General features: G+C 40.6%; 1 protein-coding gene across 1 annotated transcript in view; it reads right to left on the bottom strand.

The window, feature by feature from the left end:
- Positions 1–18,411, bottom strand: part of GRM7 (glutamate metabotropic receptor 7) — an 884,992-nt gene that overhangs the window by 143,381 nt on the left and 723,200 nt on the right. Inside the window, exon 8 of the mRNA XM_052637554.1 lies at positions 2,959–3,894. Coding sequence (XP_052493514.1) covers positions 2,959–3,894 — 936 coding nt within the window. The remainder of the gene's footprint in view (positions 1–2,958; positions 3,895–18,411) is intronic.

Here is an 18,411-nt window from a genome sequence, read left to right as displayed (position 1 = left end):
TATAGGGTTTCCCAGATTTGGGCAGGGTAACCTGCATCCTCCATCCCTGGGTGCACACACAAGTCTTCGTAAAGATATACCCACAAGCCAAGCCTGTTTTCCATGAGGACAACCCCGTCTCTCACAGATTGTGCCAGGGTGCAACAGCAGGATATCAGAGCACTTCTCTAGATCAGCCAGCTCTTGCTGCGCTAGCGTTCTACCATTTACAGTGTTTCCTTGCATCGTTTCAGGCACATAAATTTAATCCTTAGTTAAGGAAACGTTATTTTATGGCTAGAGTTTCCCTCTTCCATCCCTGGCCACGTCACAGGATCCTCATTCTAGAAGTCACAAGGTTAGCAAGGATAAGAGAAGACAATGGTCATATTCTGTGCCCTTAACAAAAGCAAAAATCAAATTCATGAAGGTTGAAGTTTTGCAAGACAATACTTCTCGTACTGTGCTAATGTACGTACTCGTACTTTATGCTGTGCTAATGAACTCAACTGATGAGAAGTTTCACAAAGATATCGTTATATAATCAAAACTAATTCAATTTCCTGAAAGGGTAAACAGTTATTACTGAGCTCATTGCTTAATCTTTCTTTTTCTGTGTGTCTTATAACAATGGAATTCTTCCATTTGAAATACTTCAGCTCTTAAATCTAAACAAAAATGGAAGGACTGTGATTTTGTATGTTTTAGGTTGGCAATAATGCCTTCAGTGTGATGTCTTTTTGCATTTTGCAGTTTGCTGCCTTCCACAATTCAAATTTCATGGTTTCGTTTACAGAAAAAAAATATTTTTAATTGATCACTCATGCTTCTCTAGCCATATGCCTACCACAAAGGCATGCACATTTTCATACAAAATTCACTGTTTTCATTTGGCACTTGAGTGCCTTTAACTGTGTGAATCAACAATGTAAAACATCATTATCCATTGAGAATACACTAATAGAAATATATGCCTTCTAAACCCTGGTATACAAAGCATATTGCTTAAAGACAGCTTAATTATTCCTGTAATCCTGTTCTCCCAATGCAATGTCCTCTAGAACACTCAGAATCAGTGCATTCAAATCCTGAAAACTTCTATACTTCTCAAGTGTTTAAATGGGTAAATTATACCCCTGATCTTAACTGACAAGATTCAGAGTCATGACCAGAAATAGTAAATGAAATGGTAGAGACCTATATTGCCAAATATTCATTAAAACAAGGCTCATCTATAGAACAACTGCAGTGATGCCTGTCTCTCATATTTCTCAAGCATAAATTTCCAAGAAAAAGATTTCCTGTTTTTAACCTGTCACATGGGTAATAATTATCACGTCCATAGACTTTGATGCTGCACATCATTCCCCATGAACATGTCCATGGTCATCAACTAACTGGCATATACTGCATTTCACTACCCCAACTGGCATGTCGCTATTCCTCTGGCCCATGGATAAAGTAATGAAATGATATTCAGGTTGGTTTCACAGTACACATGCGTTATGAATTTGAAACACATTTCTGACACATACTCTGCTCCTTAAGCATATATTTTAGAAGAACTTACTCTAAGAACTTCCTTTTATGACTCAAACCATAATCTGGAACCATTCACAGTCCTTGGTTTTAGAATACTATGTGGTTCCATTTTCATTTTAAAGACAGCCCAAACTTCAAGCTGCTGAATCAGACCATTTAGGGGCAAGACATATCTTCAGTTGGAAAACTAGCCAAAGTCCACTAATCCCTTCTATGATTATACAGAGAACAGAAGTAACAATGTAAACAGTCAGATTCAACTAATTTGAGAAGCAAGGATATGTAAATTTGTAGACATTTTGACTTCAATCCTTGTTTTCCCCATTTAAGGCACTAAGTCCTTGAATGTTTAACAGACTTCTCCAAAGTAGCATGGAATCAGGCTCCACATCTGATGTGCTGACATCTCATCAAGCTACACTTGAACTCTCTCTCTAGAGCATGCCAGTGAGGGCTTAGTCCCGGTTCTCGTTTCAGCTGTACCAACAAATCAGAGCCAACTTCAGTGAGTAAAGGACAAGACAGCTCATTAAGATCAACCTGTTAGGGCTGCCCTATTTTCATATACCCAAAACCATACACGGGTAAGCACAGAACTCAGATATATATAAATCACGTTTAGAATCAACACTGTAGCACTGCACGATTTGCCCACATTCAAATCTCCAGACAGACACACACTGATTGCATTAAGATTCAACATATTACACCTGCTAAACTCACTGACTCATATAAAACATGTAACTATATGATGGAAGCATGGATACTGAACATACCTTGGACCAACATAGTAAAGCCCAGTCATTTTGAAAACTTTGAATTTTTATGGCTGAATATAGCTAATCCAGCTACATTAATTCCATCATTTGAGACAATTAATGTACATCCGTTAGGAGCCTAGAGTAGAATCATAATCAAAGTTCTCCTATATCCACCGATTTAGAGATCCATGTAGAAATAGATGTTGTATAGCTCAAATACATGACCCAACCCACAAGGAGTGCCTACACAGCTGCTGGGAAGAAAGAGAGCTGGCAACGATCACCCTCATCCTTGGGAATAATGGACTATGTCCCTCCTCTCTTATCCTGAGGAAATAATTATGAAAGAAGAGGGAGTGGGTAATGAATGAACACGAAGGTGTAGTTGAGACAGATTATTTTATGCTGGATAATCTCTTGCTACACTGAATCACTCTAATAAGGTAACTTGAAAAGGCTTACCTTTGGTTGGTTTCCAGTGGAATGAACGTAGCTCAGCTCAATGCAGGTTTTAGACTTCTGCAGCATCCATCTGTACTAATTCAGGATTTGTCTAGGCTTGGGAATATCATTCTACATTCTAAAACCTCTCGCTCTATACATTCAATCTGGTTTCAAAATTTACAAAAAGAAACACGTTTTTGAAACGTGTGGTGGGGTGTGCGTTTTCACTTACCTTTTCCGCTGATTGAGCGGTGCCAAAAAAAATGGGAATGAAGGCAAGCCAAACTATACATGTCGTGTACATGGTGAATCCGATGGGCTTGGCTTCATTAAAGTTCTCTGGGACACCCCGAGTCTTGATGGCATACACAGTGCACGTGACCATGAGAAGGATGCTATATCCCAGGGAGCAGATGATCTGTAGGTCCGTAATGTCACACTTGAGAACCCCCCGGGCCTGCTCGGGGTTCATCGTCTTATGTTCATCATAGTCTATGATGATGTTAGGTGGGTCAACACCGAACCATATGAAAACGCCGAGAAGCTGAACTGATATTAAACTGGAAGTGATCGCCAGCTGTGATGTTGGGCTTATGAGTCTGGGGGCTGTCACTGATTTCTTGCCCTGTTCAAATATGCGGTAAATCCGATTGGTTTTGGTCAAGAGGGCTGCGTAGCTGATGCACATACCCAAGCCCAAGAAAACTCTCCGGAAAGAACACACCGCCACATCGGGTTTGGCTATCATCAGGAAGGTGATGATGTAGCAGAGAAAGATGCCCGTCAACAGAACGTAGCTCAGTTCCCGCCCAGACGCCCGAACGATGGGAGTGTCATTGTAGCGGATGAATGTGGCCATGACAAATATGGTGGCGATGATCCCCAGCATGGCAAGAAAGACGGGGATGACAGCCCAAGGCGAGTGCCACTCCAGTTTGATGATGGGGATATCCTGGCAGCCAGTTCGGTTTTCATTGGGCCGCTGGTCGTAGGGGCAATGCTGGCATGTCATCTCGTCAAACTGGTACTGGTAGCCATCACAGGGCTCACAGGTCCAGCAGCAAGGAGTTCCCTTCTGTGTCTTCTTTCTTTGACCAGGCTTGCAGGGCATCGTGCACACAGAGGCGGGGATCTCCCGGACTCCCTTACCCCACTGCATGTCCTCTATCTGTAGCAAGAAATAAGGAGGTGAAACAGGTAGGTTAGTTAAGAAGAAAAAAACAAACAGCAATTACAGCAACATGTGAGAACTGACCAGGTAAACTAACTAACCCCAGCTGGTAGAAGCTACAACCAAGATTCGACCCACACCATTTACTGTAGCATCCTCATTCTTCCCGACCCAGGGATCCAACCCGGGTCTCCCGCATTGCCCGCAGACGCTTCACCATCTGAGCCACCAGGGAAGCGCTCCTAACTACTACAGAGTGTGCCAAGCATGTCTGATTCTAAGAATCCCTGTGGTAGCTTTCAGAAGTACCAATTTCCTGTTCCCACCTAGAACCCCAAAATAAGAATATCCTGAAAAGGAGCCTTTGGAGCTTTATTTTCAACAAGTACTCAGAAGATCCTTAAAATTAGTCAGTGATTACTGACACACTCCTGGATAATAAGTGTCCTGGATAATAAGTGCAAATGTCCCAAGTTAAGTTAAAAATCTTTAATATGAAATGCTACATTCATTTCCCTTATTAGATGCTTTAAAAAAACAAAAGTGTTTTTCAGTTATTTGGGAAGATATGTCAGAGCTAGCCACTTCTTCTAAAATTCTGTAAGCATCACTGCCATTTCATTGCGAAGTTTTGAACTGAATGAACCTATTCTATTTCTCACAGAGGAGTGATAAGGTTCATTATCAAAAGTTTTAATTGTAGCTCTGGAAGCATTTGATAAGAAAATAATACAGTCTGGAAACCTCTAAAGATTAGCCATGTACCTATTTGAAGATGAAATTTAAACTGAAATACTATATCCTAGAGGAAGATGAAAGTATGCTTACTTAATTAGAATACTGGCTTTCTGGAGGGGAATTCATAATTAACAGTTTTCTGAGAAGTAACGGCATTAGATACAAATAAGAGCTTTAACGCTGGGATGAAATCTCATCTTTTCCAGCACAGCATCTATTATTTTTATTTTCCTGATATCAGTCCTCTGAATTTCACCCCCGCCATGTGCTTCCTGTGAGATATTGGGAGGTTCTTTGACAATTACCTGGAGGGGTTTTTACAACCCAGTATGCTGAGCCTGCTTTATTGACTATGCCAAAGTCTTTGACTGTGTGGATCACAATAAACTGTAGAAATATCTGAAAGAGATGGGAATACCAGACCACTTGACCTGCCTCTTGAGAAACCTATATCCAGGTCAGGAAGCAACAGTTAGAACTGGACATGGAAAAACAGACTGGCTCCAAATAGGAAAAGGAGTACGTCAAGGCTGTATATTGTTACCCTGCTTATTTAACTTATATGCAGAGTACATCATGAGAAACACTGGGCTGGAAGAAGCACAAACAGGAATCAAGATTGCTGGGAGAAATATCAATAACCTCAGATATGCAGATGACACCACCCTTATGGCAGAAAGTGAAGAAGAACTAAAAAGCCTCTTGATGAAAGTGAAAGTGGAGAGTGAAAAAGTTGGCTTAAAGCTCAACATGCAGAAAATGAAGATCATGGCATCTGGTCCCATCACTTCATGGGAAATAGATGGGGAACAGTGGAAACAGTGTCAGACTTTTTTTGAGCTCCAAAATCACTGCAGATGGTGAGTGCAGCCATGAAATTAAAAGATGCTTATTCCTTTGAAGGAAGGTTATGACCAACCTAGATAGCATATTCAAAAGCAGAGACATTACTTTGCCAACAAAGGTCCATCTAGTCAGGGCTATGATTTTTCCAGTGGTCATGTATGGATGTGAGAGTTGGACTGTGAAGAAAGCTGAGCACTGAAGAATTGATGCTTTTGAACTGTGGTGTTGGAGAAGGTTCTTGAGAGTTCCTTGGACTGCAAGGAGATCCAACCAGTTCATCCTAAAGGAGATCAGTCCTGAGTGCTCATTGGAAGGACTGATGCTAAAGCTGAAACTCCAAAAATTTGGCCACCTCATGAGAAGAGTTGACTCATTGGAAAAGACTCTGATGCTGGGAGGGATTGGGGGCAGGAGGAGAAGGGGGCGACAGAGGATGAGATGGCTGGATGGCATTACCGAGAGTTTGGGTGAATTCCAGGAGTTGGTAATGGACAGGGAGGCCTGGCGTGCTGCAATTCATGGGGTCACAAAGAGTTGGAGATGACTGAGTGACTAAACTTAACTGATGCTGAGCCCCACTCTCGGATTTTCTGATTCACTGGGACTAGGAGGGGACTTGAGAGTATGTATTTCTAACAAAATCTCAGATGGTGTAGCTATAGATTCTCTGTCCATCACACCTTGTAAACACTGACACGTTCCAACCTCCCAGTCACAGAGACTGCATCAGGAATGGGGTCATTATGGCATGACACAGAATTTAACTTTGTGACTTTTATAGAGATCACATAGGACAAAAATCTTTGTTTTTGCTGGACTTGCAGTTTCCAGGATATATGGATGTGGTGTGCATGGCTATAAGAAGAAAGGCATTTGCCAGAGAAGGAAGCCAATATAAAGGAAAGCAGAGCAGAGAGTTGAAAAGAACTATCTATCCATGAGCCTGCTTAGGCTTCTGGATATAGCTATGCTTGAAGCAGGTTTTCCATACATTGTGTCATTATGTGAGCCAGGAAATTCTGTGATGCTGAAATACTTTGAACTGCTTTTATATTACTTATATAATGTCCTGGAGTCAGGACATTTGGTGAGGGACAGGGAAGCCTGGCGTGCTGCAGTCCATGGGGTCGCAAAGAGTTGGATGTGACTGAACTGAACTGAAGGGTCCTGAAGAATATACCAACTAAATAAATAACTTCAGTATCTGTAATCTGCAAAAAGATTCACTTAAAAGAGGAAAATACAGAATAAATTCCAATGAAAAATTTGGCTGATAATCCCCATATCTAGTTAATTAAATTTTTATGATATTTGAACTAAAATATAGATTAGAAAGATACTGGAAAGTCTGAGACTTTAAAAAAATGCCTACTTTTAAGAGATAAGGGGGGGTTACTAACTTATTGCACACTGAAACTCCATTGCTGTGTTAAAACAGGATGCAGTGTATAGTAGGGTGTGATATTTCCATCAAAACTTGAATGAGAACTACATTTAACATCCAAATCAAATGTAGTTAACTCTGGAAAGAAAGAATGGTTCAAAGATTAAACTTTATAAAATGTAACCTTCTAGTGGTTGAATTTAAACTTTAATCACAGACCCAAGAATCTTCGGATGACTTCTATGAACTCATTTGCATGAGGACAAAGCCCAAGTCAGCACTAATAAATCTAACGAAATTTAAAACATAATCATTTCTTTCTCAACATCATCATTTTTGAGCCAGTAAGTCACTGGCAGCTGTCCCAAAATCATAAAATTAAGGAAATAATTTGTAATAAGAGGGAAAGAGACATGCATTAACTTTACAAATGTCCAATTTCAAGAAGTGGGAGCCTAAAAAAATTGCTATTATTAATACAAATGTTTCCAAATGTCAAAGTAAAAGGCCCTACTCATGATCAGTAAGGAAGATTAACAACAACAACAACAAACTTACAAATAAATTTCATTAGCTAAGCTTGAGATTGCCTGATTCCAACATGAGTGGAAACTAAAATGTCATATGATTAAACTTGATCTATGGAACAGCTGTAGGGCTCAAATATAAAAACAAATTATCATTATATGTAATATTTTAAAGCCAATTTCAAATGTTGCCATCTTGCAACACCCTCTTCCTTTTAAACAAAATGGTCAGCAAAGTTGAACAGATTTTCTTTCCTCAGACTTAACCAAATATATACAAAAGCTATAACCACAAACATTACATTGACTGATTACTTAATTTGTTTTCAATTTTCATTTAAAGTAGATCTCCACTCAATTTAATTGTATATATTTAAGCAGCAAAGTTGCCTCTTGCTCCAAATGAACAAAAGCCATTTACTTGCTTTGACAACAAGAATCATTATTGAAAATATAATCTATGTTCCATAAATGGACTGACTAACCTTTAAGAACTCCAGTTAGTGAGAATTTTGTTAAAGCGAGAGACATGATTTGTCTATATCTCTACCTATCCACACAAATTCAGAGCCTGTTTAATAAGAATAAACAGCTGCAAATGCCATGGGCACCTATTTAAAAGAGAATAATAATTTAGGGCTATGGATTTGTTGTTGTTCAATCACTCAGTCATGTCCAACTCTTTGCAACCCCATGGACTGCAGCACACCAGGCTTCCCTGTCCTTCACTCTCTCCTGGAGTTTGTTCAACCTCATCTCCATCGAGCTGGTGATGCCATCCAACCATCTCATCCTTTGTCAAATACGCAACTATAATGTCAATTGGCTTGTCAAAAGGCTAGAAAGAATGCAAATTTGAAGTTTGCTCTGAACTCTGCAACAAAACTGTGTTTCAGTTAGCCAGAAAGCAAAATAAAATTGCAGAAAGATGTGGAAAAAAAAGAAAAGAAATCTCGAAGAGTGTCAGGTGACCAAAAAGGGGGGATTCCAAGCCCTGTGCCCACAGATGAACTCAACAGGAGGAAGACTTCTCTTCCCTGGCAAGGAGTCAGCCAATGAAAAGCCACGGACCCTTTGGCCTCCCTCCAATTTCTTTTTCCCGCTATAAAAGCATTCTCCTTCCCTTGCTGTGAGGAGTCTTGCATGTGGCTTGCCATAGTTTCAGATTCCAAATTATAATTCCCTTGTTCAAACAAACCCATCTTTGCTGGAATAATGTATGTCAGTCTATTTATTTCAGGTTGACAAAGACTAGAAAAAAGGTTAGGATGGTCACCATCATCTTATGTAGAAGGCATAGTTCTAAATTCCCTGATAAGGATGCATCTTCCTCCTGGGCACCCAAAATTTATGGTTAATGAAGATTGGATCAGCTCAGTAGCTGGCTCACGGACAAGGCCTGTTGAGATCTCAGCTCTTGGCAAGAGAACAGAACTGTAGAGCTGGTACCATTTAATTAACACCATGCATGGCACCTAGATTTTTAAAAGTAAGTGAATCAAAAGTTTAATAAAGAGAAAATTAGGCAATTCTGGCTAATGAAAACAAAATTAAGTCTTCTGTGGTGTCCAAGCAAAGTGTTCTTCACTCTTTGAAGAAAAGACACAAAGAACTGACATGGTGTCATCAGTCTTTGATGTGTGCTGATGTGATGCATGGAGCTGAAGCAGCCATTTTGCCACCACGAAGAAACAAATGGAAAGAACAAACCCAACATGCTGAGCCTAGTAAAAGAAAACCAAAATGGAATTTGTATCTTTGATGGAGTTGAAATAACTTTCTAGGGTCCACATGGAGCCACTCCTCTATGGGGTGTCATGTTAGTAAGCCAACACTTACGCAACTTTCACATTCCTGTAGACAAACTTCATTCAGCCAGAAATGCAGTATGTCCACTTAGCTATCAGCCAGTCTTCAAAGGCTAAGTGAATTCAGGAGCTTCTCACCCCAAAAAGACTATGTGGGCTGATCAGATGATTTTTATATGTCTTTTCCTTGTGCTTCATTTTTTATCCTATAGGAGCTTTCTGCTTTCCACCCCATTTGTCAGTTCTCTGAAAGGAGACTGTCCACAAAAAGTAAAGTGTGCTGGTACCACCTAAATTGTCTTTAATCATTTTTTAACAGTGGCATCATGATGTCAACCAAATGAACCAATACTGGTACCACCCAAGCCTGAATTGTGAACATGAAATGATAAACTTCCCTTGGTTAACCAATACCTCATGGGTACCCCACTCCTTACAGTCAAACATTCTAAGTAATATGCTTTCTTATTTCTGCATCTGGTGTGTGAAGGCCTGAAACTAGTGGACAGTTAGCCAATAATTCAAGCTCTTGAATGAGTAGTAGAGAGTTGCAGAAGAAACGCAAACTTGTGAAATACATGTAGTCAGAAGCACTTGGTTTTGTCTCCTGAAAGCACTCAGAAAAGAGGGTGGGGAAGACCTGGACTCAGAAAATCAGCTGTGACCCCACTGCTTCTGGCTCATACAGAGACAATGAAAAAGCACCTGTCAGCTGAAGTTTCTTAGCACGTGTGCTGGCAAAGAAAAAAAGGGTCTGGCTCTATACTCCACAGGGGGTGCAGAAACATTATAATCACTGGAATTTAAAATAAAACCCAATGAGTTTCTGTCTTACTGCCAAACGCAGGAATCAAACTGAGAGGATTTTTATAAACACTGTTCAGTGCATCCATTTTTATCTAGAAGAGATCTGTTCCTTTCCCCATACAGACGTTTTCTCTTTGAAAGAAAATTGTGTCACTCCAGAGATATTTTCTTCACTGAAATTCCATTTGCACCCTTCCAGGGCATACTCTGTAGAGCAGGCTGGCTGGTGCTTTTATTGCACAAATCCCTGCAATATTATTTTTGCTTATTAAAACCGTAACAGAATGAGCTAATTTAAAAAAGAGCTTTCTATTAAAACACCATTTGTTCATTAAAATATATTTGTCCTGTCTAATTTATGGAAACATCTTTCCAGGAAGTATGCACAGGAAGGTGGAACACCTAGAACTAAAAAAGAACCAGCTTTAGGTTCCAGTGTGGAGTGGGCAGGGGGAAACGGCTTCACAAGGAGTTCTGTAGCACGTCTATGTCTTTTTTTTTTTTTTATTTGAGACTCAGTCCTGATTATTAAACCTTAGGCTGCATGACTGGACTATAAACCAGAATTTCAGGACTGCTATAAACACACTTAATTCAGATACTACGTATTCAAAATGTGTAATTACTTGTACAATTCATCATTTTTAATGTACTCAAGGAAGAAAGTACCATGCACGTGCTTCATAAAACTGTACATAAAAGATTAATACATAGCAGAGTATGTAAAAGATTGGCTTTTAACTACAGTAGTCACTGGGCATCCACAGAGGGACTCAGAGCTTCATCTCACTATCAAGTCCCTTGAGCTCCAAGATGAAGATAGTTCTGTATTGTTACTGAGACTTTTTTTTCTGATAAACAGCTGTTCCCAAGCTTGCCTGTACATCTGAATCACTTGGGGATCTTCTTGGGGCAGCATTGTGTTTAAAAGCTCCTCTGATAATATGTAGACAAGTTTGGGAACTAATGAACTATACTCTCTGAAGGGATGGGATTTGGAAAAAAATATTTGTGTTGTTTAGAGAACCTAGTGACCGCAGGCTTCTATTCTTGACCTTACGATGCACTAGCTCTTTTAATGTGCTTTTAATGAAAGTCTGAGAAGGTTGCCTAAAATGTACAGTTATGCTCTTTTTATGATTTAATGGGAAAGTATGGAGCTGTAGTGGAATTACAAATTTCCACAGTTCAGAAAGGTCTCCAGACTTATGTTTCATAATGTTACTGGCCAAATAACAGAAAATGCCTACAGAGGCCCAGCACATAAACAAATGATGTGGGTGGGAGTAAGAAATAATTCTTGCTCCAAAAAACAAAGTCTACAGGAACACAAATCAAATTATATGTCCATATAAATATATATTAAATTACACATCAAGAACAGACTTCACAACAATTCTGCCTAAGTGATCTGCATTTACTGTTTCAATGCTTGCATTTTGCTTAAACACAATAGAAAATGGGGTAGTTCTTGTTACATTTGCATAATTAAAAGCTCCCAGACTGACGGAACAGTTTACCCCTACAGTAACTGTAGATTTCTCTTTCTTTATCAAACCTTTCTATCCTTCTAATTACAGAGGGTTGACTTTACTTGGCTTCAGAACTTCCTTTTATTTATCTTTTCCCCAGAAGAATCAGCTTTCTGTGGAACCTTCAATTTTTCACAGTGTTGACACTCTTCAAAAATACCATACACTCAGATGGCCACACTGAGCTGACACTGGTCAGCTATCTCTTTTGGAAACAATACTGCCAGGAGAGGAGCCATTTCCTTATAATTTACCTGCTAACCACAAATCACTTCTTATTTAGTCCCTCTCCGGGGACACAGTCCCCTAAACGATGCTTACCAATAAACATTAGGTATTTAATCGTGCTTTATTTATCAAAGACAACTGAAAGTAGGTTTTTTTTCTTTTTAAAGCACAGACTTAAGGATAATGTGTAACATAAACATATTCACATATCTACCTCAAAAATACCTCAAACAAGCTTGGTCAAAATTGAACTCATGATCTGCACCAGGGACTGGCCAACTATGGCCCCAGTGAGCTAAATCCTGCCCACCATCTGGTTTCATGAGGAGTTTTATCAGACTCCCGTCACTACAATGTTCATTTACATATTATCTATGGCTGACTGTAGGCTACAATGACAGAATGGAGGAGCTGTGAACACAGGGCCTGTAAAACCCAACTTATTTACTATCTGGTCTTTTGCAGAAAACACTGGCTGACTCAGAGGAAATGAAAAGAGAAGAACAAAGCCCTAGCACGTGGCAGCTTTATCAATCCATAAACCAGGAGTGGTGTCATCCTAGACCTCTTCTTCCCTTCCTTTACTCCCCCTCCCATATCCAAGTGATCAGCAACCTGTGCTGGATTTATCTCTCGTCTTCATGTACGTTAACTAGTTTATCCAACAAACTGTATCGTAAGTAAGCTTCCTGTGTCAGGACCAGAGGAGACAAGAATGAACACTTTCGAGAACGGAATTCTCTTTTCTCACCTTTGTTATCACACCTTCCCTGCAAAAGCATTCTGTGGGGTTTCTTGGCCTCCCTTTCCTGCTGGCATTTTCTATTCCCATCCTCTGACTACAGCTAGACAGATTTACGTGGAGATCTGACCACATCATCTTTTTGTTTATTCCTCAGTGACTTCTTCTTGCTCTTAGACCTGCTAGCAAGTGTTGTCTGTCAGGGACACACAGTAGGTGGCTTCTCCCTGCTGGCTACATGAGTCCCATGAAGCATCCTGTCCCACAGAGCCCCTTCTGCTGTCACGGGATGTTCAGCAACTCCTCGACCCACTCAACTCTTGCTCAGGACACCCACCTCCACTGGGTTGATTCCTCCTTTTATAACCCCTCATGGATCCCTCTTCAAAGACTCTAGCAGCATTTGTAATTATGCAAATATGCAACTCATTAGAGTCTGTCCCCCAACTCCTCTGTAAACTCCGTGAGGTCAGAGCTTCTGTCCATTTATTCAGTGACGGATGCTCAGTATCTGAGAGTGGACTCAAGAGCCCTGGCAGGTGAAAGAGGTGAGAGAAAAGATTGACCCCTCCTCTAGAAGGGATTTTTCCCCAGCCAAAACTGCAGTTTCATGCACTTTCACTGTAATTAGACTTGATGAAAAGATTCTTAAGGACTTATGTGAGTCTCATCTATTTTTTGTTCATTTAATACACACACATTTATAGAGTGGATGTTTACACTTGAAATGTCCTTGGCATTTTGAGGGAAGAAAGGGAATTAAATCTGGAGAACTGAGTTGCTAGGTAGTGGAAAATAATTAATACACCATGGAGAGTGGGAAAAAAAAAAAACCAGTCTGCAGACAAGGCCACAACTGGACTTCAATAGGTTGCTGACTGTTCTCTGTACATTCTCCCCTGGTAAACTTAGCTACAGCTCAAAATAGAAAGAACAGTAGCTAGGAAGGCAGCCTTTCCTGGCTTCAAAGGAGGGCTTCGTCTCTCCAGACACTGCGACCAAAGGCGAGTCAACAGTTTGGAGCATCCGTGGCCCAACCTTATTTGTTATGACTGAGACATTTGTTATAAAAGAAATAACATGTGTAAGGCAAGTGCCTGAGTAGCTTTATAAATAATTATTATTTTTACTGGACTGTTATGACTATGATATTTTGGTTTCAATGATCAACTTAATCCAGGCAAAAACTTCAAGATGGCCACTGTCAGGCCTCACCTCTCTCTTGAGCTCTTATTCTTACAGTCACATAGTATCAGCAGTTAATGTAATAATGGCATTTCAGACCCTGTAAGTATTGCCTTCCTTCTCATTTTCTAAATCTTACCACACATGCCTTGGACTATAACAGACATGGGTTCAAATCCTAGCAGAGTAACACTGGTCAAGTCATTTGAACTTTCTGAACCTTATTTTTTCATCTGTGAAGCACAGATGAATTGTTCTTGTTCTTCAGTCAAGGCTGTATATTGTTACCCTGCTTATTTAACTTATATGCAGAGTACATCATGAGAAACGCTGGGCTGGAGGAAGCACAAGCTGGAATCAAGATTGCCGGGAGAAATATCAATAACCTCAGATATGCAGATGACACCACCTTTATAGCAGAAAGTGAAGAGGAACTAAAGAGCCTGTTGATGAAAGTGAAAGAGGAGAGTGGAAAAGCTGGCTTAAAGCTCAACATGCAGAAAACAAAGATCATGGCGTCCGGTCCCATCACTTCATGGGAAATAGATGGGGAAACAATGGAAACAGTGTCAAACTTTATTTTTTTGAGCTCCAAAATCACTGCAGATGGTGATTACAGCCATGAAATTAAAAGACACTTGCTCCCTGGAAGAAGTTATGACCAACCTAGATAGCATATTCGAAAGCAGAGACATTACTTTGCCAACAAAAGTCCATCTAGTCAAGGCTATGGTTTTTCCAGTAGTCATGTGTGGATGTGAGAGTTGGACTGTGAAGAAAGCTGAGTGCTGAAGAATTGATGCTTTTGAACTGTGGTATTAGAGAAGACTCTTGAGAGTCCCTTGGACTGCAAGGAGATCCAACCAGTCCATCCAAAAGGAAATCAGCCCTGAATATTCATTGGAAAGACTGATGCTGAAGCTGAAGCTCCAATACTTTGGCCACCTGATGTGAAGAACTGACTCATTGGAAAAGACTCTAATGCTGGGAAAGATTGAAGGCAGGAGAAGGGGATGATAGAGGATGAGATGGTTGGATGTCATCACCGACTCGATGGATATGAGTTTGAGTAAGTTCTGGGAGATGGTGATGGACAGGGAGGCCTGATGTGCTGCAGTCCATGGGGTCACAAAGAGTCAGACACCACTCAGCAACTGAACTGAACAATTCTTCAGTCATACGGCCCTGTCCGACTCTTGGCAACTCCATGGATTACCTCGTAGAGTTGAAACTGAGGATGATTCTATGGGGCTCCTGGAAAGAAAAGATTTTCTGTGTCCCCTTCCCTGAATTCCAAAGAGCAGATTCAAACAGATACTAAATAGGGAAGGGACAGGTTGCAGAGATATGGGAGCAAAGAATAACATAGCCTCAGGACAGCATCCTGGTTTCTCCTCCAGGGATATACCTAACAGTCTCTTGAGCTCTTCTGCAGAACTAAAACCCCCACCAAATGGAAAGTGCTGACTACCTGATGAAACTCCATTCATTCCAGAGAAAGTTCCAGTTCACGCATCATCATCTGAAGCCAGAAGATTTCCTGATTGAAGGTACTCAGGTCCTTCAGGCACCTTAATTTTTATCAACAACCCTGCCCTTTGACTTCAAATCTCCTCATGCCATTCCTCATCCCCATTCAGTTCAGTTCAGTTCAGTCGCTCAGTCGTGTCCGACTACTTGCGACCCCATGAACTGCACCACGCCAGGCCTCCCTGTCTATCACCAGCTCCCAGAGTTTACTCAAACTCATGTCCATCGAGTCGGTGATGCTATTCAACCATCTCCTCCTCAGTCGTCCCCTTCTCCTCCTGCCCCCAATCCCTCCCAGCATCAGAGTCTTTTCCAATGAGTCAACTCTTCTCATGAGGTGGCCAAAGTACTGGAGTTTCAGCTTTAGCATCGGTCCTTCCAATGAACACCCAGGACTGGTCTCCTTTAGGATGGACTGGTTGGATCTCCTTGCAGTCCAAGGGACTCTCAAGAACCTTCTCCAACACCACAGTTCAAAAGCATCAATTCTTTGGTGCTCAGCTTTCTTCACAGTTCAACTCTCACATCCATACATGACTACTGGAAAAACCATAGCCTTGACTAGATGGACATTTGTTGGCAAAGTAATGTCTCTGCTTTCAAATATGCTATCTAGGTTGGTCATAACTTTCCTTCCAAGGAGCAAGCGTCTTTTAATTTCATGGCTGCAATCACCATCTGCAATGATTTTGGAGGGTACTAGGTCGCTGTGCACCTTTTTATCTGGCAAATCAATAAATTTATTCTTTTATACTTCATCCAAAACTGTCTCTTAGAATTAATTTGGTAATGGATTTGGTTTCAGAATTAATGAGAAAAGTAATATATGTGAAGCACACAGTATGGGCCATGGTAAAAAACTGAATGAGTTATGTCCACTGCAATTATTATTATTAGTGACTATACTGTCATCTTTGACACCCTTTCCACCTTGCTCCCCTGAAAAAATGGCATAAGTTGTTCCAATTTATTTCCATAAACCCCTTTCCTCTTTGTCCCTAAATGCTGCTCTATTAAAGTTGCATTATCGTGTTCTCTTAATTACTCTCTTTGATGTCAACTTTCCCTGTCATTTTCTTATTCCTTTACTCTGCTTTATTTCTCTTCACTGTAAGTCACTACCTGAAATTAACCACCTGGGTGTTTACTTCTGGGTTCATTTCCCTCCACCCAGAGAGACACCACATTTATGTTGTTTCTAGGCCACCCTGTGCCTGGACTATCAGCTCACTCACTGGGGCTATTTGTCAAGCTTTCTAATTCACTGGAGTCCCGAACAAATAGTTCTTTCCCTTCCTGTAACATTTATTATGTCTCCTTTCTTTTCCCTCCTTTCTACTGAGACAGGAAGGGGGCAGGGTGCAACCTTTAAAAGAATGACATAGCCTGAGGACGTGACACAAACTGATTAGAAGCAAGGAGGTCCAAGATGGCAGAGGATTGGATGTCTACTAGACCTTGAGCTGTGGTATACACTCAAATCATTAGTAACACACCAGCAAGCTAAGTGATACACCCACAGCCACCATGACCATAAAGGTCAAAAAGTGGGTGATGGCTCAATTCCTGGAAATCCCCAAAATAGCAGGAATACGCCTTCTACTTATAGCCTATGAAATCACCCACCCCTATAAAAATGGACAGCCCCATGCCCTGGGTCCTCTCTTGCTTCTTGAGATGGCTCACATTCTGTCTATGGAGCGCATTTCCTCCCTGAACAAACCTTCTCTCGCTTCATTATGCCTTGTTCTTGAATTCTTGCTTGTGTGAATCCAAGAACCTAAGCTTGGTGGCTATCCTCGGGGTTTGGACATGATCTGGGATGTGACCATCCTCTTGCGCCTCACTCTTTATCCTGCAGCACTACTGCACCCTGGATAAAAGTCACTGTCCATCTGAGATAGTGCAGATGCCTCATTTTAGCCTTCAAGTCACTGCAGAGCAAACCCCTACACCTTTCCTCCAGCCTCATCAGTCTCCAGCCCTCAACATCCATTTTTCTTCTAGTAAATGGTTATGCTTCTCTTCAAGACCCCATGGCTCCCCATTGGCATTATTTACTTTATATGCATTGTTTCATCTGTCATGTTTTTCCCCTAATTCTGCAACCATTCAAATAACCCAAATCTTCTCTGATGCCTCCAACCTGATGTCCTCTCTGATGTCCTGATGATGTCCTTCTCTGATGTCCTTACTTTCTTTTGAAATCTCTTTGCATTTTATCTATATTATTCTACCTCCTCCACTTCCACTGGGATAATAGGGCTACTATGCATTTAAAAAAATCTCCTATAGAGCCTGAAAGGTGGAATGGAACTTGGAAAAATTCTATTCCAAGAAAGACATAAAGGTATAAATCCTTAGGAGAAGATGCTTCCTTTTATTGCCATTGAATGCTCCTTATTCTTCCTTTTTATTTGAGCCTCTCAACTCTGACTTGCTTAAATATGACAAACTATACGAACTAAATCTTCTTTTCTATCCAGCTCAGCCATTCAGCTTAGGTTTTCACACTCCAGACAACTTGCAAATTGCTTTTCACCCACTCACCTGGGCTGAGTCACGCTCTCTGCCAGGTAAGTAGGGAAGCATGCTGATCAGTTAAGTTTACCCATGGAGACAGGAAGAGTATTTGATTTCCTGTTTTCTTTTTCTGCTTTTCTTTTCCCTCCTTTCTAGTTTCTTTTTTTGTTTTTTTTTTTTTACCCCTAAGCCTCTGAATCTCTTGGTTCCATTTTCTGAACTAGAGGATAGAAACTGTTTTTATACAGATTATTTAGCACCATTATCCTGTATTTCATTCTGATGAATACGAGCACTGCAACATTATCTTCTGAACATAGAAAACCACACGGTTCAATATCACAATGTCAGGGGAGCCACAATGCACATTAGTTTATTAAAGACCCTGAGACGTAATGCTATTAAGGAGAGAACATGCTTTGATTTAAGACAGTGCTTTCTAATTCATTGGAGTCCAGACCAAATAATTTTGTCTCCTCTTATAACATTTATCATCTCCACACACTGCAGAATCTGCACCCCTCCAGTAACACTGTAGGAAACAGTGACACTGGTTAAGTAATATTTTGCTTGGGATTCTAGCATTGCCTTTCAGATCTTCATTATAAGACAAAGAAGATCTTATTTCACGTGACTTTCAGATTTCTCTTGCATAACGTCTCCA

The sequence above is a fragment of the Budorcas taxicolor genome, chromosome 1, assembly GCF_023091745.1.
Source record: "Budorcas taxicolor isolate Tak-1 chromosome 1, Takin1.1, whole genome shotgun sequence".
In the NCBI taxonomy this organism is placed as follows: Eukaryota; Metazoa; Chordata; class Mammalia; order Artiodactyla; family Bovidae; genus Budorcas; species Budorcas taxicolor.
Note: the sequence above shows the minus strand (reverse complement) of the source record. Positions and strands in the feature narration are given on the sequence as shown.